Source organism: Aphelocoma coerulescens (assembly GCF_041296385.1).
Source record: "Aphelocoma coerulescens isolate FSJ_1873_10779 chromosome Z unlocalized genomic scaffold, UR_Acoe_1.0 ChrZ, whole genome shotgun sequence".
NCBI classification, from domain to species: Eukaryota; Metazoa; Chordata; class Aves; order Passeriformes; family Corvidae; genus Aphelocoma; species Aphelocoma coerulescens.
The window spans coordinates 44,766,241-44,791,076 of record NW_027184085.1 but is presented as its reverse complement, the minus strand read 5'-3'; the positions used below and the strand labels follow the sequence as shown (position 1 = coordinate 44,791,076).

Below are 24,836 nucleotides of genomic sequence, written 5' to 3'. Positions count from 1 at the left end.
AAAGCATTTGGTTTTAAAACATATTTATATAAACCACCCAGGATGTCGACACAAACTGATTTTGTGTTGGAAGATACAGTTAGAATGAAAGGCAGATGCGGAAATTTCTGGAACAAAACTGTCTGGAAAATACATTAAAACCAAAGAAAATCAACTGAACAACAGTCTTGAAAATGCTTTATTGAACCGTGTGTCTTATTGTAATGTGCAGAAGATGTGTTTGAAAAACTACAGCTTGAAAAATTTTTGAACGTCTTCAACAATCAATAAAAAAGTCCCTACTGGGGGTAACTCTCAGGATAACCAGAGGGCTGCATGTAAAGTTTTCTGTTGCAGAGACTAAAAAAAAAAAACAAAACCAAAAAACCAACCAAAGCTCGTGCTGCTCTACATGAAAACAATCAAGATTTGATGATTTAAAAAAAAAAAAAAAAGAGGAAGGAACTTAAACTTCAGTCAATGGGGTAGTTTTTTTCCTGCTGTTATTTTGGATTAGCATACATGTCACAGTTCTGCTGAGAACACCACGTGGTGTCCAAGTCTGTACGTTTACTCTACAATGCTGCTGAGATGAGAGGATACAGAGAAAGAGAGAGGCCGTGAGGTGAAAGATCTGGAAAGACATCATTATGATATAAGCCTAGTTTAAATTTTCATCAGAAGCTGTGTGCACCTTTGTTTTTATAATCTAACTTTACATTCAAAAAACTGACCAAAAAAAAAAAAGGGGAAAAAAAGGGGAAAAAAAAAGAAAGAAAACCAAAATCAAGTCCAAACATACCCCTTCTGCCCTTGCTTTGGGGCTATTATAAATTTCTATGCACAAGAACACCATACTCTTTTTTTTCCAAACCAGTAGGATTAACAGTATAGGCATGTAGGTGGCATGATTCAACTAAAAGGCTTTTTTCCAACTTTTTTTATACTGGTGAAAATAACCAAAAGAAACAATAAATAAAAGGTGCTGAAGTTAGCATTAAGAATTTCTTGGAATCCAAATCCTCAAGCTCTCCTGATACTGTCAGGTCTCTGCACACTATGAAGCAAATACATAAATAACTCAAACTATGATTGAGGCTGTGAAAGGCTTTTTAAACTAAGACAATAGGATCCAGGTTAACTTTTTTTTTTTAAGGAACACAATGATTATATGAATTGTCTACACCTGAATAAAACATATTTAACAATTAAAAAATTTTAACAACCACAACAAAGGAAAACTTTAAACAAAAGTGAACATCATTTGATTTTAGGGCACACAAAGGCCCCTTGCAGTAGCTTCCAGCAGTGGCCTTACTGTTGTGTCTCCTACAGATGAGTAAAATGAAGTTTAACTCCACATTGCGGTGACAGCTGAGAGGGCAACATAATGGTCACATACAGCAAAATGCCACACCCTGGTCACAACAATGTATCCCACTGCAGAGTTTTCATCCTGTGCAGGAACAGCACATGAAGATGTCATTCTGCCATATATTATTAAAAAGCTACTCTGTGGCCACAAACTGCTACTCAGCACTAACCTTTTTCATCATGTAACCTTTGAATAATGGGAAAGCTTTGTGTTTTATAGTTTTACTCCTTGTATTTAAGTTTTTAAATGACAAGGTCACTAAAACTCATGCACGCTGCAAAAAACGTCATGCAGTAGTTAAGGTAAACCATCCAAGCAGTTTTTATTCATTAATATTCATAAATACACACAGCAGCTTCATTAGAGATTTTTCATTTTTTTTTTCCTCTTCAGTTTGAATGTGGAGTATTAGGAGAGCCTTTTGCATGTCAAGGTACAGGACACAGAGCCTTCTGCTCTGCACTGCAACCTACATTTACCTGCTAGAAGTAAAAATTAGTTAAGTGGAAATGATTATCATATATATCTTTTCTCTCTTTCTTTTGAATGTACACAATGTAACAAGAGTGACAGACCTGAAATTACAATCACCAAAACAAACCCAAGATAGTTGTTGTCCACTTTCATTGGCAAATACAGCACAGAGGACATTGTCTGCAAAGTGGGATGTCATCAAAGAGGAGGTGGAGGAGGCTCATTTCCTTTATTACTCTCTTTTAAATTTAGGTTTTCTAAAGCAACATCTAGAGGCATAATATCTACACAGCCCATAGCACCAAAATCTGCAATCTCCCCCCGCTCATCCTCATCTGAGGAGGAACTTTCTTCCTGCATCAAGGTGGACAGTAGAAGCTCCTGAACAAACAGGCTGCAGTCTGCCCGTTCGCTCTCCATTGACTGACGCTCTGCTTCCGACATCTTCGGATCATTCAACCTGTGCAGCAGCAAGGGAAAGAAGACAGGAACTTGATGAAAGCCCATTTATTTCACTGATATACCACCGACAGGCTGAGATGTGCTCAGAAACTGCTCCTTCAGGAGAGTCCTGCCTGCCCTTCAACACGTCCAGCACCTCAGTACAACATGCATGCATTTAACAACCCACTCCTTCCCAGCTGCTGCAGCAGCATTCACAGTGGAGCCCAAAGCTAGAGGAACATCAAAAACTGTTCATGAGGTTTCCTGCTATTCACGAGTCTTTTAGGGTGGGCTGGTGCCATTTCATGGACATGCAATGATATGCCTCCCTTGTTTCCACATCAACTTCTAAGTTCACACTGGCCACAAAACACATCACTGCACGTATAAAGCCTGTGTATGGATTACTGAATGTAATTCCACTTCTCCTAGGGCACATGCATGCCCTGACACTGGCAAGGAAATTGGTCACTCCAACTCTGAAAGTCACAGGCTGTGACTCTTGTTGGTGCTTTGATTAAGGTTCTAAAGTGAGCTTCTGACTGAAAGACGTCACATGGCATTATTTTGAACTAAGACAAAAAATCCATCCCTCACATTCAGGCACAGGAGCTGTTAAAACTACCACACTCTTTCACAATACCAGACAAACGAAAGTATGCTTGTGGAGGGTGTGACAGAAGATGTGGAAAACATTTTTATTTCAGATCAGCAGTCCATGTTCTAGAACTGGAATGACAGAGGAGGTGGAATCCCCTTTCAAATAAATCTGGGGTCTAAGTATAATTTCTAAACTAGGTAAGTACTCTGTTAATGAATGCCGTCCTAGGCACGTGCCTGACTCCAAACACATACGCTTCATCAAGCTCTGTATCTCTACTGGAACTAAGGTGAACAGAAATTATAAGAGGTAAATACAAGTAAATACACTGAACAAGTTACCTTGTCAGAAGGAACTGGGAATTCTGGATAGCCTGCTGACTGTTTTCTGTGTTAGATGTGTTGGTTGTTGTTGTAGATTGTGTCATAGTGGTGTTGACATTGATCGTGTTGGTGCGTCTGGTTGCATTGCGTGCAGTCTCCAGTTGCTGTCTCGCTGCCTGTGCATGTTGTCGTTCCAACTGCAGTTGCATCTGCAGCTGCTGTAACTGAGAAGCAGAAGGGCCAGAGGAGTTGAGCTGTCCTCCTGCAGAACGCCTCACACCTGATAGCTGGGATAAAAGCTCTGCCAGAGAAGAAAAAGCATCTATGACTTAAGATCTTAAATGAGCATTACACAGCAGAATAAATACACCCTGAATTCCATTTTTCTCAACCAACATCAAAACCCAACAATGCTCACAGAAGACTTAAAGACTTGAAGAATAATGCCCATGAAGATTAAGACTAATTTATGCAGACTTAGTCCAAGTAACAAGTTAAAGTTTAATGCTTTGACAATGACAGGAGAGCCAATCTACAGGTAATCCCTGGCAAAAGATGTCCTCTGCAGCAATTCTGAAACTTCAAGTCAAAATAGCCACTGACTAAGAAACTTCTTTATTTTGGCTTTGGATGGTGACTTTTTTTCCCTTTCAACAAATCCCTCAAAACACAAACTACATCTTCCCAGTTATCCCAGAGGGAAGCTGTGCTGCAGTAAAGAAATACTGTACCATTGCTTCAAACATTTAATAAAAGAAATTTAGTTAAGAAAACATATTAAATCCCTGCTTCACAAAATGCTTCAAAAGCATTTTGTATGAATTCTTATTTCTGCCACAAGCATGGAGACCTAGTGATTAAAACCACCCTCTGTTTTTAAGTCTTCCAATTCAGAAGGACGGAATGCTCCTTCCAAGTTTTATTCACAAAGGTTTTTTAAAAATAAGTATTAGCAGCAAATTACTGCAGAATCTCTTCTATGCCCTGTGCAGAAGGTACTTGTCACCTCAGACACCTGCCACAGTTGATGCAATGGCAGAGGAAGCAGGGGACAATCCTGCTCCTGCCCCTCTCCTCTGCATTACAAAGTTACTATATAGGTCATGACAATTTTTCTTCCATTGCATTAATGAAATGTAATCATTCTAAAGCAAGCTGTTTTTGAAGGAATAAAGCAAAATATGGACTAGAGTGGCTGAGTAATTTTCACCAACACTGACAGCAGCACCAAAATTAAGTAAATTTTAATTACTAGAGAATACCACAGGGAGGAAAAAAATGTTAAGAAAAGTAACTGATGCTATAAACTTTACACAGGAAAATTACTGTATTATTTCCTATTTATTACTCCAGCAAAAAGGCAGACACGATAAACTCACAGGCAAGATTGAGATATATTTATTCTCACTGTAAGCTAAAGCTTAGAGTACAGGGAAGCAGTATTTTGGAAGCAGATGTGAACTCAAGACAGTCCTGGAACAAGGCAGACACCAAGCTCAGTGTGCTCTAAATGCAGAAACACAGCTTCCACCAAAAGAGAATAGATGCAGAAGAATGACATTTTATCCCACATTTAATGCTGCTAAGTGGGAAGGTCCTGAGAGGCTGAAAACAAACTTTAGCAGTCACTTCACATTATAACTGAGCTGAAGTAGCTGCCCTGGGAAAAGAAAGAGGATGTCTTGCACTGGAAGTTTCAAGAACATACTCCCTCTTTGAACAAACTCACCTGTGACCTCACTGAACTTGTTTCCTTCTCTTGACGGGCTACTTCTTCACAGCTAATTTAATGAGTTACATCAAGTCACACTAGGCCAGCAGAGCACCAGAGCCAGCAGAAGGCGGGCAATGGGGACCATGATTAAGGAAGGCAGTGGATCCACAGCTCCCCTTTTAGGGACAATGCCTCATTAAGACAGCTGCTGGCTACCTGCCCCTGAAGAAGTTACAGCCTGATAGTAGCAAGCTCCAGTTTGAGCACTGTGTCTCCTTTGCATTTTAAGCAAAGGTGGCTTTGTGGCAGACATTCTGAGGTTTCCCTGTAACATTCTGGTATGGTGGAAGACCATGACATTAACATGTTTAGATTTCCCCATAGGCAAAACTATATTTGTTCTCAGAATTGTCTTCACTCTCTAGTTTTTCTTCCTTGTAAAAAAAAAAGTTGTTTTCACATGAAAGCTAAAAATAGAACAAACAAGTCATTTCTGGGAATCCTAAAGACACAGCCTAATTACTTTCTGATGTTGACAGTACGAACACCCTTCCCCTCTTCACCTGTGCTGTGCCTGTAGTGCAGCTTCAGAGAGACGTAGAGCAGGGCAACTACTGTCATTTTGCATTTTCCTTCCTCTGTGGAAGGAGCACAGTGGGGTAAAATTTGTGGTTACAGCTCTTACCAGCTATAGGATCCATGGCTTCTCTATTGCTTGGAGAATACGAACTCTGAGAAGACGAAAGCCCACCAGGGGAACTGGTAGTAAAGTGCATGTTTGATCTACGAGCACGGGGGCCTCCCAAACCCCGGCCTGGGTGGAACATCCTACGTACATGCCGAACACCACTGGATTCATCGTAGTCAAGAAGTTAAGAAAACAGAACTGTTTGGCACTGAGTCTTAAATAACCATTAAAGGACATTTGATGGGTGAAATATGCAGGTGTACTGCTCTTGATTCATGAAGTAATGACCCAACTTCTGAAGGAGAGCTAAGGTACACTGTGGTTATGCTGTAGGTCAGACTTACTGATCTGGTAACTTTTTTTTTTTAATGAAAACCCACACAAATGCATTTTCAGCCAAGCTTACTACTGAGACACGGATTTCAATTCTCCCTTCCCACTTCTTACATTAAGCATCAAAAATAATAAAAAAGTTAACTACAATTCCTATCAGAATAATTACCAAATTCCTTTTGACTTCTGTACTTCATGCTTTTATCCAAGAAATTTCATCACTTCAGTCTTTAGGAAACTGCAGGTTTCTGGAGTATTCAGCACATCCATCACACCCCTTTGTTTCACCTTTTTTCTTACAGCGAAAGAAATATCACTAATTCAAGTTATGACAATGAGGCTTTTCATTTTCCCTTTTCCCCACTTCCCCCTATCAGATGCTTGTATTTTGTGTCACACTTTTATAGGTTCTCACATCAATTTTGAGGTAATCAACAAATTATTTAAAGATTATTTTTGTCATAAAGTTGTTAAACATTCATTCCTCCAAGACAGTCCTGATAAGGTTTCTTCTTAAAAATCACTAGTATGACTTACTGGTGAAAAATGAAATAGCATAGGCTTTACTATTTTATTTTAGTGTTACTGGAATTCAGCTTAGATCTCCATCTCCCATTTTTAAATTTTTATAATAGTATGGTTACCACTCATATGGTATCAATTTCTGTGTAAGGGTAGCGTCCAATGTACTTTTCATAAATCACAGTTATGAGGCAGAGCTTCATGATGTCACAGAGGTCAAGAACTTAAGACTGAAAGGAATGACTTGACTTCTCATGGGAAGAGAGAGCTTCTGGCCAGTACAAGACGACTTTACAGAAAGTTTGCTTCTTTCAAAACTGTTGGTTATGCTACAGAGTAAAACTTACCATCAAGGGTGCAAGAGGAAAACCTCACCGGCACAGAACACACTTTGCTTAGTACAGAGTGTCTTGCACCTCTGGGTGTGCCAATTTTGGATGCTGCTGGAGATGAGTTGCTAAATTTGATGGACTATAGACCCTATGTAGTTTGGCAAGCTTTTAATAATTAAACATGTTAGAACAGGATATTATCCGAGGATTTTTCAAGCACAGGACTCTAGGGTAACTCTCCCAAACTGCAGCTTTTAAAGTGGTTTGAGATAAAAGTCATTCTTCAAATACCAGCTAAGCTTGCACTTGAGTCCTACCAGCTATGCTAGAGTAAGAAAAGACTCTGCAAACCTTACCTTGTGACAAACATTTAAACTGAATAGTCACGTGAGAACTACTTCCATGATTAACACTGAAAAGATGTATTTAATGAATTTTCAGGTATTTTCCTGCTAAAGAAAGAAACTGGGTTTTAAAGAGCTGTCCACAGACTGTAGGAATAAATGACACACCTTGCAACAGCTGCACAAGGTTTGTAGTAAGAAACACATGCAGTGTTTTGGCACAACTTTAGGAAAGAACATCAAAAACCAAAATTAACCAAGTATGTCTAATTAATAGCTGGTGGATAAGACCACCCCTCAGAACTGTAGCAGATCCAACAGTAAATGCTTACCTCAAACTGCAAAATAAATTTTCACTCTAGAAAAAGTACAGCCAAGAGCCTCCTCTTTCTCCTTTTTGTACATGAAAGCAATTACAGGGCCTGGAGAGTTGTTCTGTACAGCTTCAACTTCATATTCAGCAATATAATGGTGTATCAGAGAGCAGCTTTCTAACAGCTTCCTGTTAGAGTCCGATGGTTCTTATTTCCTACACTGCCAGACCCTGAGTGAAAAAGGGCGTATTTGCTTCCTTTTTTCCTGCTTTAGACCTGTCTCTTGCTAGATATGATGTAGAGACCAATGTCAAACAGACACTTCAAGATACTTCTTACCAGGTTTTAGAAATTTGACAACACTGGACACCAACACAATAGAGTACAAGTAGAAAATTCTACATGTGTTATCTTTAATCATGGGCATTGTATTCCCAAAATATATCCATTTTGAGATGACTGATACTGAAACCTTACTCTGTATTTGAAAAAAAGATTGTCTTTTCTAGCTCAAACATTCCCTAATTAAAAGTCATCTGGTTGCATCTCTGGTACTAGGGGGGAGAAAATGCAGCCGTAGCCTGAATTCTAATCAATTATCTTGTGTATTTCAGTAGGAAATTAATTTTACTCAGTAGCTGGAAAAATTTAAACTTCCTGCCTTCACAGAGCAGTTAAACCAATGTTGGAAGCCCACAGTTTGAACTCTGGTATACTGCTATGTAGTTATGTAATTCTTGCTAGAAAAAGCCTAATTAGGCAGGTGCTATGAAAATCTCACAGTTGGTACAATGAGCAGAACTAAAATGATACAAGAGAAACTGCTCAAACTACATCAGCCATCAAGCAACATTTCAGAGCTGTCCAAAGGCCAGGAAAGATCTGGTGGTCTGGAAGTCACTCTCCCCTCATCAATCTTATCCCACCTCCTCCAGAAAGGGAGGATGGCATGACTCCTGGCCACTGGGGATGCCTGTGATCAAGCTCTCATGACCAGAGCCACAGTATTCAGCACCCTGCTCCTCCCGAGTGCTGACAGCTCTACTCCTGTCTATGAGAGAGCAAAGTACAAGCAACTGCCTTCGTCTGACTTTGCACTGATTTTTGCATCAGTTTTTCCATCATTCACCTTCCACAGCTTAAATCTATATCCAAACTCCTTTACACTGATCCAATTACTGCATAGTAATTAACCTGTACATTTAGTCAGTCCTGACCCTAAACCATGTTAATACTGACGAACTTAAATGCAATCAAACACAATCATAACTGAAGTGGAGCCATCACCTCAAATGCGGTTTCCCTTCTATTACTGTAATCAACTCTGTTTGATAGGGCTTGGATTTTTTTTTAAATCCAACTGCTTGAGCTTACATTATTCCTTTTTCCGTTTTAAAAATCCCTGAACAAAAAAGCCACTCTCAAACTTATAATGCAGTCTTTTTTTCTGTCTATTTAAATGAGACAAAATGAAATAATCTAGAGATTACTTACTGTAGGGATGCTACATAGCTTGCATGTAGCAATAAAAGCCCAAACCAAAAGATATTTTATCAGTTAATTCTAGGGAGGAAAAAAATTTCAAAGATGGAGACAAATATTCCTATAACAAAGACGAAAAAACCCCAACAGTTCCAGCTCTTCAGCCATCAAGCATAGATAAATGTCCGTAACTGGCTGCTGAGGTAACTGAAGGACAAGATCCTTTTTCCCAGAAAATATGAAGGTTTTCTGAGTTGTATTACAAAACGTCAGTAACACAACAAGATTACATTATTAAAAGATTGCGTTGAAAGTAGTTAAGCAAGTTTACAATTCAAGCAGCTATGCTTGAATCATCTAAGTCGTAAATATATACAAGCACTAAATCTTGATACATAAAATAGCACCAAGAGTAATGATGAGGCAGGATAAAACACAATGCAAGTGGAAAAAACCTCTGTGTGTCAAAATTCTGTAAATGTTTCTGCTGTTAGAGCACAGAACACTGTCAAGTATACCTACAAGTCTGTGCACAGTCTGATAACCACACTTTTTTAAACTAGCAGATGAACCTTCTTATTTTTGACATACATATCTTTAGCAACCTAAGTTCCAGGAAATCCAGAATGTGACCCTTTGACTATAAAAATCAAACCAAGTCACCATGACTACTAGGTGAAACAGTCTAGCCCCTTTGCTTCAAATTGGAAAGGATATTAAATCTCTAGGAGCTCTGTGTTCCAGTGTAAGATGAGCTGCAAAGTCATCTGTTACGTGATTCGGATCCCCTCCAGGTAATGCTGCACATATTGGACAAATCTGAAATGACAAAGCAAGGAAAAAAACCAACTTTATAAATATTACAAGAAATAGAACTTGTATTGAATCAGTCATTAGACACGGGCTCTTATGCTTTAAAATCACATTTTGGCATTCACAAACACCCGAATATCAACATACTCAAAAAACTCAGAAAAATTACTGAAGCGCAGACATTAATTTGGCCACCTTTTACTTTATGAATTTCAGAATACTGTGAAAACCAGAGCTAGGATTCTCAAATTCAATTTGCAATGTCTTGAAAATTAGTATTTGCATGCCAATTCTGCCCCAGTCAGTCAAGTCTAATCATACAGGAATGTTATTTGCCTCCTTGACATTCATCGCAGCAAAGGAATCAGAACCAAACTGCCCATATTTGCTAAGTATCAAGCTGAGACCACACCACCCAGGAAGTGCAGACTTGGCAGAGAAGGGCTAATCTCCATACCCCTCCACAACAGTATTTCGAGAGAAGGTACTGAGGTCTCTCTCTGATTTTGTTTGGTTCTCCCGCCCCCCTCATGGTTTTTGGTTGTTTTTTAAACCAAAATACAGTTAACTAAGCAGGCAAACATTACCACTACTATCGCCATAATTATGACTTGTTCTTTGAATGACTCTACAAATGGCATCTTCCATTTTTATTTCATGTGCATACTTAAGCCGATGAATGTAGATGTCAAAAGACCACAAGCATCAAGAACACTTGTATAAAAGAACACACATCTGTTGGACTCTCATGGAGGTGAGAACAAGGTCTTGAAGTTTACTATAAAATCTCAGCTGCTTTTGACAGGAGCTGCTGCATCTAATTCCACTTTAATTTTAGTGGCCAGTTCTGAAAAGAAAACCAGGCATTTTAAAAGCTTTTTGCTACAACTCCTTCCCTTGTATTTTTAATGTTCAGCATTTCTCTCCACAGATTTTTCACCTCTACAGAAGCCAAACAAGTGCACTACATGGTACATCTTATTACAGCATAATGTAACAAATACTCACCTATGCCAACATATCATATAGCTATCCTGTAGGGATATAGGAATGGATGTGTATTGGACAGATAGTTCTGAATTCCCTAAACTTCATTACAGCTGCTTAATCTTCTAACAGAAGGGTACACAACGCTTTCAAAGCAATCTTTTATTTAAGCTACTCTGAGGAAGCAGAAACCCAATGTAAAAAGAACAACCCACTCCTGGAAAGCAGGAAAACATCAGAAAATTCTTTGTTAACATGAAAAAGGTGTAACGAACTGCCCATATTTGTGAATATACTCAATCCTCAGAAAAATATCAGCTAAGAAAAGGTTATAATGAATAGTGAGTAAGTAGGAACTGAAGTACCCCAACCCAAATTCAAAGTATCAACTAAACTTTCAAGAACTATTGACTAAGGAAAGTTATTCCAGTACTGTTACACACGAACAGCAATTTAGTTAAGCATAAGCTCTGACAGAATCACAAACAACAAAGACTGCTGGATCACTTATTAAGCATGACACAGCTAAAAATCATTATTAATTATAACATGCATGAACAATCAGTGCAGATGAAAGGCAAATGTTGTCAGAATTTTCTCTTAAATTTATGAGCATTTGTATTAGGAAATCGCCATGCAACCCTGAATGATGACTCTAAAGGCCTAAGTCAATCCCACTCATACAACACCTGCCAGTTTCCAGACTGTGCATGTATTACCACTACCTCCCCATTTACATACAAAGTAACCACTTTAAGTGACAGCACTTCTGTAACCTCAACAAGAGTCACTGGGACGAACAGGGACACTGAGACTGTCTCAGATTGTCCATTTCATTACTGCAGAAAAAGCTCTCCCCAGTTTTATCCTCAAAGTATCAACAACCTAGTGCTTACAATTCATGTACCAAGAAGCCTAGTTACTGTCTTCCCAAAAGTGAGAAAGCTTTTGCAGTGCAATGTAATAGCAGAAAATTTGAATCTTTGTTCTGAAACAAGACTGAAGAGATGGTATTTGATGAAGTCTCCTAAATATTTTTTCATTTACAATGCTAGCAAGACTTCTAATTGAACACTGAATTTTATCTGGGCCAGTCCAACTAACCTGAACCCCCAACACCAACAAAAACAATCATCATATTGATTCCCAGACTCCTCTGCCTTACAACTCTAACCACTGTCCCTGGACATTATATGGGTGAAGAAATACTGGTTCTTTAGAAGAGGAAGGGGGCTCTTTGAACAGGAAGGGCGGCTTGCTCTTTAAGTGAGAGAGCAGCTGGGGTGCATTAGAAGTGCTGTCTGGATGGAAGATGACCTGATGGAGACCTTACATGTTGGAATTAAAAAGAGAACAGGCAAAGGTGATGTTATAGGGGTTGTCTACTACAGGCCACCTGACCAGGAGGGAGAAACAGATCAGGCCCTCTAGAGACATAGAGCAGCTGCCTCACACTTGCAGGACCTGATCCTCATGGAGGTCTTCAACCACCCCAGAATCTGTTGGAAGGACAACACAGTGTGACTGCAATCCAGAAGGCTCCTGGAGTACACTCGGGGTTTCTCCAAGTGACAAAGGAACACACAAGCAAAGGTGCTATATGGGACTTCATAATTACCAGCAAGGAGGATATCAGTCAGGATGTGAAGGTCAAAGAAAGCCTTGGCTGCAGTGACCTTGACATGGTGCAGTTCGAGATCCTGAGGGCAGGGAAGAAGATGAAAAACAAGCTCATGACCCTGGACCTCAGCAAAGCATACTCTGGCCTCAAAATAACTGCTTGGAGGAGTCCCATGGTGTAAGAACCTGGAGAGTAAAGGGGCCCCAAGAAAGCCTATTAATATTGAGAGACCACTCCCCTCCAAACTCAAGAGTTCTCCATCCCAATGAACACAAAGTCAGGCAAAAATGCCAGGAGGCCTACATAAATGATCAAGACACTTTTGGACAAACTCAAACACAAAAAAAACCCCAATACAGAGGTTACCCTCCTAGGGTAAACCTGGAGGGATACATAAGCATTATCTGAGCATCACAGGGCAATGTAAGCAAAGCTAAAGCCTAAATGGAACTGTGTCAGGCAATTAATGTCCAAGGTAACAAGAAGGGCTTCTAGAAGTGCATAGGAAATAAAAAGATAACCAGGGAAAATGCAAGCCCATTGCTCAAAAGATGTGAGGCCTAGTTACACGGGACACAGAAGAAGTTGAAGTAACAAATGCCTCCTTTGCTATAGTCTTTACTGGCAAGACTGGTCTTTTGCCACTCCAGGCCCCACAGAGCAGGGAGAAAGTCTGGAGCAGTGAAGACATTCCCCTCCTGGAAGAGGATTACTCTGCAGAATACTTATGTGAACTGGAATACTTAAATCCACAGGCTGTGATGGTGTGATGCACCAAGAGGTGCTGAGGGAGCCGGCAGATGCCATTGTGAGGCTCCCTCCTCTCAATCTTTGAACAATCACGGGGACTGCGTGAGATGCCTGAGGACCAGAGTAAAGCAAATTTCACTCCCATCTTAAAGACAGGCAAGTAAGAGGAGGACCTAGGGAACTACAGGCTGGTCATCTTGCTTTGATCCCTGGGAAAGTGAGGAAGCTATTGTTAACCACTTTCAGGCACATTAAAGACAAGAAAATAATCAATAGTAGTCAGCACTGGCTTCACAAAGGGGAAGGCATGCTTGATAAACTTCAGTGCTGAAGTGTCTGGCCTGGTAGATGACTGAAGAGTAGGGGAAACTTCCTACCCGGACCTCAAGTAAGACCACTGACACTGCCTCTCACAGGATTCTCAAAGAGAAGTTGTTGATGCTCAGGCTGGATAAGCAGAGAGTGTGTCTCAACAGCTGGGCTCAGAGGGTGGTGATTAGTGGGAATTCTGCTGATTACACAAAACTATGAGGAGTGGCTGATATGCCAGGGAGCTGTGTGGCCCTTTGGAGAGACCTTAAAAAACTGAAGAAATGGGACAACAGGAACCTTATGAAGGGGAAGTACAAAGTCCTGCACCTGGGCAGGTACAACCCCAGGAACCAGCACACACTGGAGGCCAGTCATATGGAACACAGCTTTGCAGCAAAGGACCTGGGGTCCGGGTGGACCACAAGACAGCAGTGTGCTCTTGTGGCAAAGAAAGCCAGTGGTGTTCTGGGCTCCACTGAACAGAGAGCTGCCAGCAGGTCAAGGGTTGTGACCCTTCGCCTTCATCCAGCACCAGTGCCCAGTTCCCAGCTCTGCATGTATGAGAGACATGCACGCACTGAAAAGAGCTCAGTAAGAGGATACAAAGATGATTTCGGGAATGGAGGAAAGGCTGACAAAGATGGAACTCTTCAGCCTGGAGAAGGGCAGGCTAATGGGGGATGTACCTTATGAATGTCCATGAATACCTGAAGGGAACTTGAAAGGATGATGGAGCCATGCAGCAACAGGATGAGAGACCGTGGGCACAAATTCAAACATATGAGCTTCCTCATAAACATTAGGAAACACTGAAATGTTTCTCACTGTGAGGATCACCAAGCACCGGCACAAGTTAACCAGAGAATTAACTGTGGAGTCACTATTAGTGGAGTCACTATTAAAGAACTGTCTGGACATGGTCCTGAGCAACCAGCTGTATGTGACCCTGCTCAAGATAACCTCCAGAGATCCCTTTCAACCTCATTCAGTCTGTGATTCCTGCCTGCAGATACGTAACATTGTTGTACTTACCAGTGCCTATAAGTGAGAAAAATCAGCAGAAAGTAAACTTCTTATCTGCATCACTCTGAATATAAAAATGGCAAAATTTAACAGACCAAAAATTCTTTGGCTTGTTCCTTGAAAAACTGGGAATGTAAAGTTCCCTTAAATCCCTAAAAATACATGTCTAAAACAAAACACATCTTTGGAAGGAGATACTCCAATGGCTACAAGCTCAGTAAACACAAATAATTGTTTGAAAGCCTGTAACTACAAACATTTAGAATCCATAGTATTTTCCCTTCACTATCTCAGTAAGGGTACAGTACCCAAACAATTTTATGTGCATGCATACTAAGCTTTTATCACAAAAGCCAGATTCAAAACTTAGCACAAACAGTAACACTCATATTTAAAAAATATTGCCCTTTATCATTGTTTGGAACAATGATACAGCAGTGTTGCAGACTGATGCATAAAAAGGAAAATTTTGTGGGATTTTTTTTACACATTTAACTCTTTCAGGATTCACCAGAGTAGCAGGTGTCAAGAATCACAGATTCAGGCTTTATGTGCAGAGTTCTGGAAGTCACAACTGCAAACAAGGGCATCTCAGCTTTAAAAACCCAGGATCTATGGACACTGTGTCAGGAACATATCGCTGACATCAAGTGGTCCAAATCAGAATTGCAATACAAAGCCACCAAACAAAATAAAGTCATCCAAACGCAGAACTTTCAGTGGTTGACACTATGTGTAAAAGTTGCAAAGTTTAAGAAAAACTCAGAGAGACTGTAAAAGTTGCAGTGTGTCAGAGAGTTAAATAATTATACCACAGTGCAATTGATTGTGAAGTAAACCTTTTCACTTCCTGTGTTTTTAAGAAAGATCTTAACACCTTTCCACATCACCTCTTCACCCAAGCTCCTTATTAGGTTTGAAGAGTCATTCATTAACTTTCATTCATTCAACTTTCTGCAGAAGAAAAGAAAACTAGAAAATTAGAATAGAGAATCTATTTATAACTGATTTGTTCACAGTATATTAGGGACGAGTAATCCACTTCAAGTATCACTTTCTTCCTTGGGGTCTATGGTAAAACAGTTAACCAGAGAATAGCACCCTCCATGTCATTCTGCTAACCCAGTTTCTCCTCCTCCCAAGGTCAATCAAGATATCAGGAGTTAACATCTCCAATTGAAGTATTTATGTTGAAACTTGTTTAAGAAGAGCGTTTAAAATCCCATTTAGTGTCCTACTGGTTATGGATTGGGGGAAACCCCTTGCTTTGACAGGAATAGTTTTAAAACAATTTTAAAATCCCGCTGCATAAAAAATAAGAGGTTAATTAAAAAAGCTATTAGAAAACACAACAAACTACCTGCATGTCTTCCTCTCTCTTACAGTTATAAAAAACCAGCAGAGCTGTATACTTGCAGAACAATTACATACTAACTGTGAAAAGGGAGACACAGCTAGACAGAATAACCATGAGAACTTCCTAAATTTTGTCTTACAATATAACAATCTCCTATGTTTAGGCGGCCTTTATATTACGACAACAAGCAGAAACTCTAAAAGAAGGAACCAAGCTCATTATATTATGATATCCAAAAATCACAGAAGAATTTTGATGTCATTCTCAAACATAGGTACTTTGTCTTCTGACAAAGCACTTAAATGAATACATGCCTCAGGAAAGAACAGAAAGACAATTTTTCAGAAATGAGACTATTTAAAATATATTTCCACCATGAAAGCAAGCTCTGAGGCTCCTTACCACTTCTGTTGATGTTTCTGCATGCTCAGAAGTAACATGTTCTTGAAGAGATGTTTCCGTATAACCCATTTTCCCACAATAAGGACAAGTGAAAGACTGTGGCTGCTCTACAGAGAAAGCTTCTCCACCATAGTACAAGTCTGAAACAGAAAGAGATTAAATAGAGGTTACTTCAAAGTAGTATCATCATTAATTTTGTTCACATCAACCTCTGTTTACAAATGTACTTCATTATAATCCCTACTAAATTAATCTGTTTTTTCATTGAAATAACTATATTCAGGAGGGGTTCAGTTACTGATAAAAAAATCAGAGACTAATACTTCATTTTCACTAGCACATATAACTTAGTTTTCTAGCATTTACTATGAAAAAAGACTTCCATCATGATGCTGCTGACACTGCCAAACTTTCACTTTTCCACCACTGTTCTTATCCAACATACAGGGTCAACTATGGTATTTTTCAACCATAAGATGAAATTTCAGAAGCTGAACTCTTGAAAAGACCTCAAATTTCGATCAAATTTCAGAAGTCCTCAGTGACACCAAATGTCAGTATTTATACCATAGTTGAACCACTGCTTTGCAGTAAATAGTTTTGGAAGTGTCTCAAATATATAACATAAAAGTTTGATAGTGCAAAAGGAATTTGGGTACCTGTTACACACCAGCTGCAACTTTTAGGTGTGTTGAATGTGAGCACTTCTGCATCATTGATGAAAAGTAGGTACCTTTTAGTTGCTAACATAGAAGTTCCCCAAACCTAAGATGAAAATTTATCAAACTATGCAAGGAGAGAACGTTATTCTCTCTTATCCTCTGCACGTATTTTGTATTCTACAGGAAACATGAATAAGCTTCTCACTCACATCAATATAAAAACAAAAACAAACACACCCCCCTCTTAAATATCATATTGCCTAAAAACCTCTACCTATAAAACTCATTGAGAACGAATGAACATATTTTCAAGTAAGGCAACAGTACCCATTCCAACCTCACACCTGGGCAAAGGGCACAGGGCCACAACTCATCTGAAGAGAGCTGGAAATACATAAGTATGCACATAGAAGTATCTTCTCCTTAGATACACTGTTAGCTCAATCCAGATGTCAAGAATTTTAGCAGCACACATAGTTCTATCACAAAGGGGGGGAGGTTTGACAAGACTGTCAAATCCTGTGTTGTTCCTTGTTTTCAAAGAATACAAAACAAAACATTTATTCACTAATATAATAAAAGTTGGAGTTCTTTGCAGTCTTTTGATTATACCTCTGGCATGTTCTCCCACTCAAACCTCCTTCCACATCTTTCTTGTAATATACATCAAACATACATGAGAATGCCAAACAAATATGCCTTCCCCTGGGAAAAGAAATATTAAAAAATGTGTAGAAGTTACATATGTATCTGGCAAATCCAGATATTTTTCCTTCGTAAATTTGTACCTCCCTTCTTTTTTCCTCTTCGACTTTAATCTCTCTACACCTATTACAATCAAAATCTGTTTTCTAACGTGAAATACAGATCACCATATAGGTTTTAATTAAAAGGAAAATTTAAGTAAAAAAAAAAAGGTTGGTAATTAAGTGATCTTATGAATCTTTGTGTCTGTTTTGAGCACTGAAGGTACTGAATGGGTATTTCTCTATCTGTTTTATCTGTTTTTTTTAATGTCTACAAGGACATAAAAAATCCTAAAATTTATGAACAGTCATGTTCTTGACAAGCAAGGGGTCCTTTGTTAATGAATTTAATTAAGAATTAGAGGTAACATGGGAAGAAATGAAAACACTGTGCCTCCACAGCTGCAGAAGTGAAGGAACCTACAACTGTGCTACTGTTTCCATTTACAAATCATCCAGCTTAGAATGCAATGTGCCCATGACTGAAGAACTATCTCTTCTGACCACAAAGAAATCTCTCAGGTATTAAAATTTTGGTTCATTTCAGAGAGAAAAGGAGGAGTCCATAATTCTTCAAACTCCTCTGGACCTCTAAAGCCCTCTGTTCAAGATGTCTAGGAAGACAAGGTTATTGAGTACAAAAGTAAAACCAGATTCAATTGCATCCCTCTAGGATAAGATTTATGACCCATATGCCTTATCAATTAGGGGAAGAATACAAAGGAGTGGAAAGATCAGAACACTGTCTGATGAGGACCCAACAGTAGTTTATGAAGTCAGTTTTCAAGCACAACAGTATTTAGACGTTATAGCTTTTCCTTGGTGGGGAAAAAACACCAAGAAAACAACCTGAATTAAATGTGAAAATGCAAACAAAAATATTAGCAATTTTGCTTTTTTATCCATCTATAGCTACAAAAGTTAAATGTATACTTAATACTTAAATCTAACTAGCACATTCTTAAAATTGGTAGGAGGTTAGTGAGAAAACAGAAGTAACACAGAATTCCTTAGATAAAATTCTATCTGTCAAAGAGAAATCTCATTCAGGATTACATTTTCTAACAGCCTGTACCTTTTGTTACGATGTAATTCTTTACAAGGGTACACAGCAGTAAGGAATTTTAGTTTCACTTTTCTTTATATAAGTAATGCATTTTCAATGTGATATATACATATAGACAAAAATGTTGGTATGACACAAGTTGTAGTGTATTTTTTTTTTTTCAATGCTTAAAGAAACCAAATGGTGGCAACACACCACTTAACAAGACAAGGTATGTATGTTCTTGTATTACTTATCAAACAGCCATACATATTACCCTCAAAGCTGCTCCAGAGCCCTGTTCCAAACAAACTATGATGCTCAGACTTAGCATGATACACATTTAGCAAACACATCTTGTTCTAGTGTGTGAAAAAAACCCCAAACAAACCAAAAAACCCACAAAGTCTCAAGCTGAATTCTGGTGAATCCAGACAATCTCACACCACACATTATTAAGGTACCCATTATTTAATCAGCTCCCTCTGCTTAGGAATTGGGCTCAAAAAGTGGCAGGATCTTCTGCCACACAAGCATCTTAGCTGACAAGCGAAGGCACTTCTGAACGAAGGTAGGTTCTGTACTTCAATGAAAGTAACACAATATGATTTTGGCAGAGAACCCTATGAACAATTTGTCTTACTTTCTTTGTCAGTATAGGCACTTTAAAATGATGTAGTAATGGGCAACCCACATGCTTAGACCCTAAAGCATCCTAAGAGTTTAAAATGCTCTTTTAGGAAAAAGAAAACTAGGAAATTCCCGGTGAACTTCTCCATTGTCCTGACAAATTGATCTACAAAGAGCACAAAAGTACAGTGGCTGCCTGGTAAGCACATTCCTATTCTTTACAGGCCTATTACAATTCTACTCTTTCACCCCTCTGAAATACACTAATTGGATTTGTGCTTTAAAGACCACTTCTCATTACATAAGAGACTTCATACTTTATAATAAGCTCTGTCCCTCTTACAGAAGCATATCACTCTTGGTGTGTGTTGAAGCATTTTTTCCAGTATCTCTTGTGGGGCCTGAGGAACAACAGCACTGCCATTGTTCTGGATCCCATCTTGCTTCAAAATTAGTACTAGGTCATATGCTGACTCCTGAAAGATAAATATGGCAACCAGATGCTTGCAAGAGTGAACATGCACAACCAGAAAACACTAGAGCTTTTAACTTGCCTTCAGTGTTCTCACACTGGCTCCTTTATTAGTCTGACTTTGAAGGAAAAAAAATTAAAATGTGTCAAGATGACAACAACCTTCAGAGTACCTGAAAAAGTCCCATCTTCTTGCAGTATGTTCTGCAACATTATTACAGTACCTAGGAACTCTAAAAACTGATCATAACTTTCACAGTAGTAAACAATATATGACTTTTTCTATACTGAAAGGATCATCCATGTGGTCAGCTATCCACCACAAACAACTTGGTCGCAGCTTCAGGCAGAGTACTTAAATGAACTCCACAGATACCCCCACCTAGACGGTGATGGCCAGTGGTGGTGGGATTCAATAGTACAGGCTCCTTTTCATCAGTAGCAGACAGATTTTGGGCAAATGACTTGTTGATCCCCATGTGCACTTTTAAAATCAGAAAAATGACAGTGACTTCCTCTGAAGTGCTTGCATCAGATTTGTAAGAGATGGATTACCCACTCTGTTTCCTTTTCCTTGATAAAATACTCATCTTTCACTACCTGTCCACTTTCCTCCATATCATAAGAAAAACTGTAAGTTTACGGCTTTTAAAATATTTTCATATCTTTGAAACAAACCTGCCTATAGATAACAGTACTGAAGTTTGTCAACAGCCAAGTACACTACAATTCACACACCCAGCTACACTAACAGCCTTCTGGTTTGTTTTTCTAGTGACATCTTCCTTACTTAAGAAATTCCCCACTCATACTGTCATACATTACAAACACTCTCATTTGACTTCCCACATCACCAGGAAACAACTGAAGACTTCGTCAGTTCTGCGCTTGTGCTGGTTTCAGCTGGGATAGAGTTAACTTTCTTTACAGTGTGAAGTACAGGGCTATCTTCTGGATTTGTGTTGAACACAGGGCTGATAATATCAAGATGTTTTTGTTATTGCTGAGCAGGGCTTACGCAGAGCCAAGACCTTTTCTGCTTTTTGCGCTGCTAGTGCTACAATGGCGAGGAAGTTGGGGTGAATGGGAGATTGGGAGGAGACACAGCCAGGACAGGTCACCCCAACTGACCAAAGGGACATTCTGGACCATATGACACCACACTCCGGATATTAAGTATATGAAGGGGGGAAGAAGGAGGAACAGGGGACATTTGGAGTCTTGTTGTTTGTCTTCCCAAGTCACCATTAGGCATGATGGGGCCCTGCTCTCCAGAGATGTCTGACCACCTGCCTGCCTGTGGGAAGCACTGAATGAATTCCTTGTTCTGCTTTGCTTGTGTGCACAGTTTTTGCTTTCCAAACTGCCTTTGTCTCAAGCCAGGAATTTTCAGCTTTTACCCTTCCAATTCTCTCCCTGATTCCGCTGGTGGGGAGTGAGTAAGTAGCTGTGTGGGGCTTGGCTGATGGCTGGGGATAAACCACAACAATACCACTTAGTTGCCCTGAGATTATTTTCTTCTCAGCCATTAATATCTAACCTTGGTGATTTTTAATATCCAGTAATAAAACTATCCTGACAACCCCAAATCAGGTAATTTTAGACTACTTCTACCACTACTGATTTTCTAACTAAACTTAACATTTCTTAGCTCCTAATTTTTTGCATGTTCCTCAAAGTCACATGATCTTCTTGGCCACACAAGGCCCTTTGAAAAGTCACCAATTTCTTTAAGCATCTGTTCAATATTGTAAGGTACGTGCCTTTACGTGTATTCTACAGGGAACTCTAAAATCAAAACATTTTAGGAAGGATGCCACAGATCTTCCTGAACTCTAAGGAATATATTATTTTTCAATTTTCCCATTTCATTCTCCATTCTATAAGCTTACAAGGTCAGTAGTAACTAGGTGCCATCAGACTTTGCTGTGGCTCATAATTTGGTGACATTCTTGTTCTGAACAGTTATCAAAACAGGAGTCTTACTGTAGAGCTGAGCTGCAGTATTTTGTTTCCTGATACTAGCTCTGTGGGAGCAATGCTTGGATAGCAAGCCATATTAAATTTATAGACCTTGTTTTTTTATTCCCATTTAGAGAATAAAGAGCATAAACACCAAGCAATATAGAAGTTGTCCTTCAAATCCTATTACCCATCTCAACACTTCACTGTGAACCTTCTTCCACCTATCTGTATTCTTCAGGCATACTCAAAATAGTAGAAAATAACCCCTCTGTGTCTCTACAAAATACATACATAAAAGGCATTAAGCCAAAGGTATATTTATCAAAGATTTCCAGAAGAGAAGTACCCAAGTTGCAAGAAACAAAAAAAAATTTGTAGTCATTCCTAGTTTCTCATTATAGGCATTAAAAAAAAAAAGTATAGTTTAGAACAAGTTCTCATTGCAGTACACCAAAATCTTTGACTTATAATATTACTATGTTTCAGTTTTCTTACCCCTGTGATTAGTATTTAGTACTTAAAGCAATGCTGTCCTTTTATCCCATGTTTAATATCAAAAAATAACTGCTGATAACAGGTTAAGAAGTTTCAACTGTGCATTTCAAACAGAGACCTCAATCCCCAATACTGTACACAGAGGAAAAAACAAAAGCCTGACAAGAAACACGTAAGTTAAAATAGGGGCATGTATTTTTGATAATGCACTAAATTATTTCCTTTCAAATCACGGACTCCCATGGCCTGGATTTCTGAAGTCATGATCAGGCAGTCTCAGGGCAAGAGGAGCCCTGAGAATTAAAAGAAAATTGAAGACATCTTCATATAAAGGTTGTTTTAAGAAACTGCATGTTTCTGTATACAGCTATTCTCTAAACTTTAAACCAATAAAGTATAAATTTTACTACTGTTATAATCAAAAAGGTAGAGAAGTTAGGACTTCATCTTTTGAGAAATCATCATATTTAAAAGATTTAAAAAACGAAGATTACAGGTGCAATCACTAGGAAAAAATACTGAAATGCTAGTCCCATGTGTTTGACATCAAAAGAAAATACATGTCCAGGATCAGCAACATTGTAGAGCAGTGGATTGTCACAAAATCATTTCTCACAAGTTACAACCTGTTTCAAGTATGATGCAACAGAAACATCAAACTGGATAGGACACAAGAAAAATTATTTGTTCTAAATATTGACAAGACTTTACAGTTAGAAATAATTCTTAGACTAGTACATCTACAAAGGAATTCTAAAAAGACTACATGCTAGTCCTTACTACTAATCTCTCAATGCAGCCCATCACCACCTTTCTTGTACTTGCAGTTTCACATAAGCCACCAATGAACAACCTTCCTACAAAATGTCACTAGGATTTTTTTTCTGCCTGTAGACCGTGGCACTTTTAACAGTAGTCACTGTTACTAAGTATATTTATTAGTCTGATAATTTGCTGTTATCAGACCAAAATTTAAAAAAAATCAGAAATACATGTGCAGCAGTTAAAAAAAAAAAAAAAATCAGTTCTTCTAGAGAAGAAAACATGCCTGCTTATTAGAACACAAGAACTTGGCCCTTACTTTTAGCGCACTAATCGGAGAAGTGATTAATAAGTAGAAACACAAAAATCAGCATTATGTTTGTAGACAAAACACAGCAACAAATTACTGGAGTTTGAAATTATCACTTACCAAAATCTACTCTTGTTAGTATGCACTGCATTGGATGGTCAGTTGTATGCCTTGTTGTCGTTGCACCACTTTCATAACAAGTTGCACACAGATCGTAATCGTAGCAAATTAAACACTTGTATCGGCGACCTCGAAAATTTCCTTTTAAACATGCATCACAGCTGACACCTGTAAACAAATAAAATTGCTTTAAGACAGCAACAAATGCACTTATTTTTTATGAGGAAGATTTGTTGCTATTGCCTCTCAGTAACTAAAAAGAGCCAACCATGTCTGACATGTGCAGCTGACATGAGACTCGATTTATAATGCATTTGTGTCTTTAAAAGACACTGCTCTCCCAAAATTAGAATCTTGAATTCTTTAAGTAAAGCAGACTCAAGCACCTGAAATAATAACAGGTTAAGTTATAAAAGCTCTTCAGCTCCACGTTCCTACAGACACCTTTACCCATTAGTATTGACTGGTATTTTAACTATTCAATCAGGAATTGTGCCACTTTTAAAAGGTAAATTGTATAATGGCTGATCAAGAGGAAAGAAAAACAACAACCAAATCAACCACTAGCAAAAATGTACTAGCTTTCCAGCCTTTAATTCAACACTTCCTAATATGTTAATTCTGAATAACACCATAGCCATCCCTGACATTTCATGTGTGGTAGAAATTAGGATGTTTTTCTACGTTTTTTTAATTTAGGCTGCATCAGTTCTCTCCATTCTATTTCTCCCTTAAGCTCATGCTTTGCTATGTAAAGTAGCCACACTGCATGTGTGTCTGAGAAAGGCTTTATAGCTTGAAAAAGTTTTCATTTTTCTCTGTATTGTTTCAGTTCTCTCTGGGTTGCCTAGTTAAGTGCAGAAGTGACATTGTCTTGTAATCTGTGAAGGCTAACACGAACATTTTTCAACCGCAGCAGCAAATTAAGGGCCTTCACGAAAGAAACCAGTGTGTACAACCCAAGGCAGGATTTGGATCAACATCCTCTTTCAGCAACAGTTAAGATTTCTTCTTCACAGTTTGGTAAAAGCACAGACAATTTTAGAGCAAACTGCCAGAACAAGAGTCACATTAACCATATCTCTATTTTTTAAACCTAGTTGTTCTGGTGTGAGTTACAGAATTTTTTTGCATTTTTTTTTTTTTTTTACTACTCCACTCTATAGCATCTGAGCAGAAGCACTACCACAAGTAATTCAGAAACACATTGATAAGCAATTACTTTTGAATCTCCCCTACTTGTTCCAACAATTGCATCACTACAGTTAGATCAACAGGGAGCAAAATTATTTTATCACTTTTGCCTTTAGTTTCTCCATCTATCGGGACAGCCTGAAGCACTATTAGCTTCTAAGGTCTAATCACGGTGCTTATGTGAATACTGAACCTGTTTTTTATTCATCTCACTGCATATGTATTCTGCAATCAGCCCTCTACAT

The 24,836-nt window shown here is 38.7% G+C and overlaps 1 protein-coding gene across 1 annotated transcript in view; it reads right to left on the bottom strand.

Annotated features, from left to right (window-relative positions):
* Positions 1–160: 160 nt before the first annotated feature.
* LOC138103208 (E3 ubiquitin-protein ligase KCMF1) overlaps positions 161–24,836 on the bottom strand; it is a 46,305-nt gene continuing 21,629 nt past the window's right edge. The window contains exons 2-7 of the mRNA XM_069001334.1: positions 23,398–23,565; positions 16,191–16,330; positions 9,643–9,744; positions 5,596–5,770; positions 3,215–3,497; positions 161–2,288 (exon numbers count right to left, since the gene is read on the bottom strand). Coding sequence (XP_068857435.1) covers positions 2,027–2,288; positions 3,215–3,497; positions 5,596–5,770; positions 9,643–9,744; positions 16,191–16,330; positions 23,398–23,565 — 1,130 coding nt within the window. The 3' untranslated portion in view covers positions 161–2,026. The remainder of the gene's footprint in view (positions 2,289–3,214; positions 3,498–5,595; positions 5,771–9,642; positions 9,745–16,190; positions 16,331–23,397; positions 23,566–24,836) is intronic.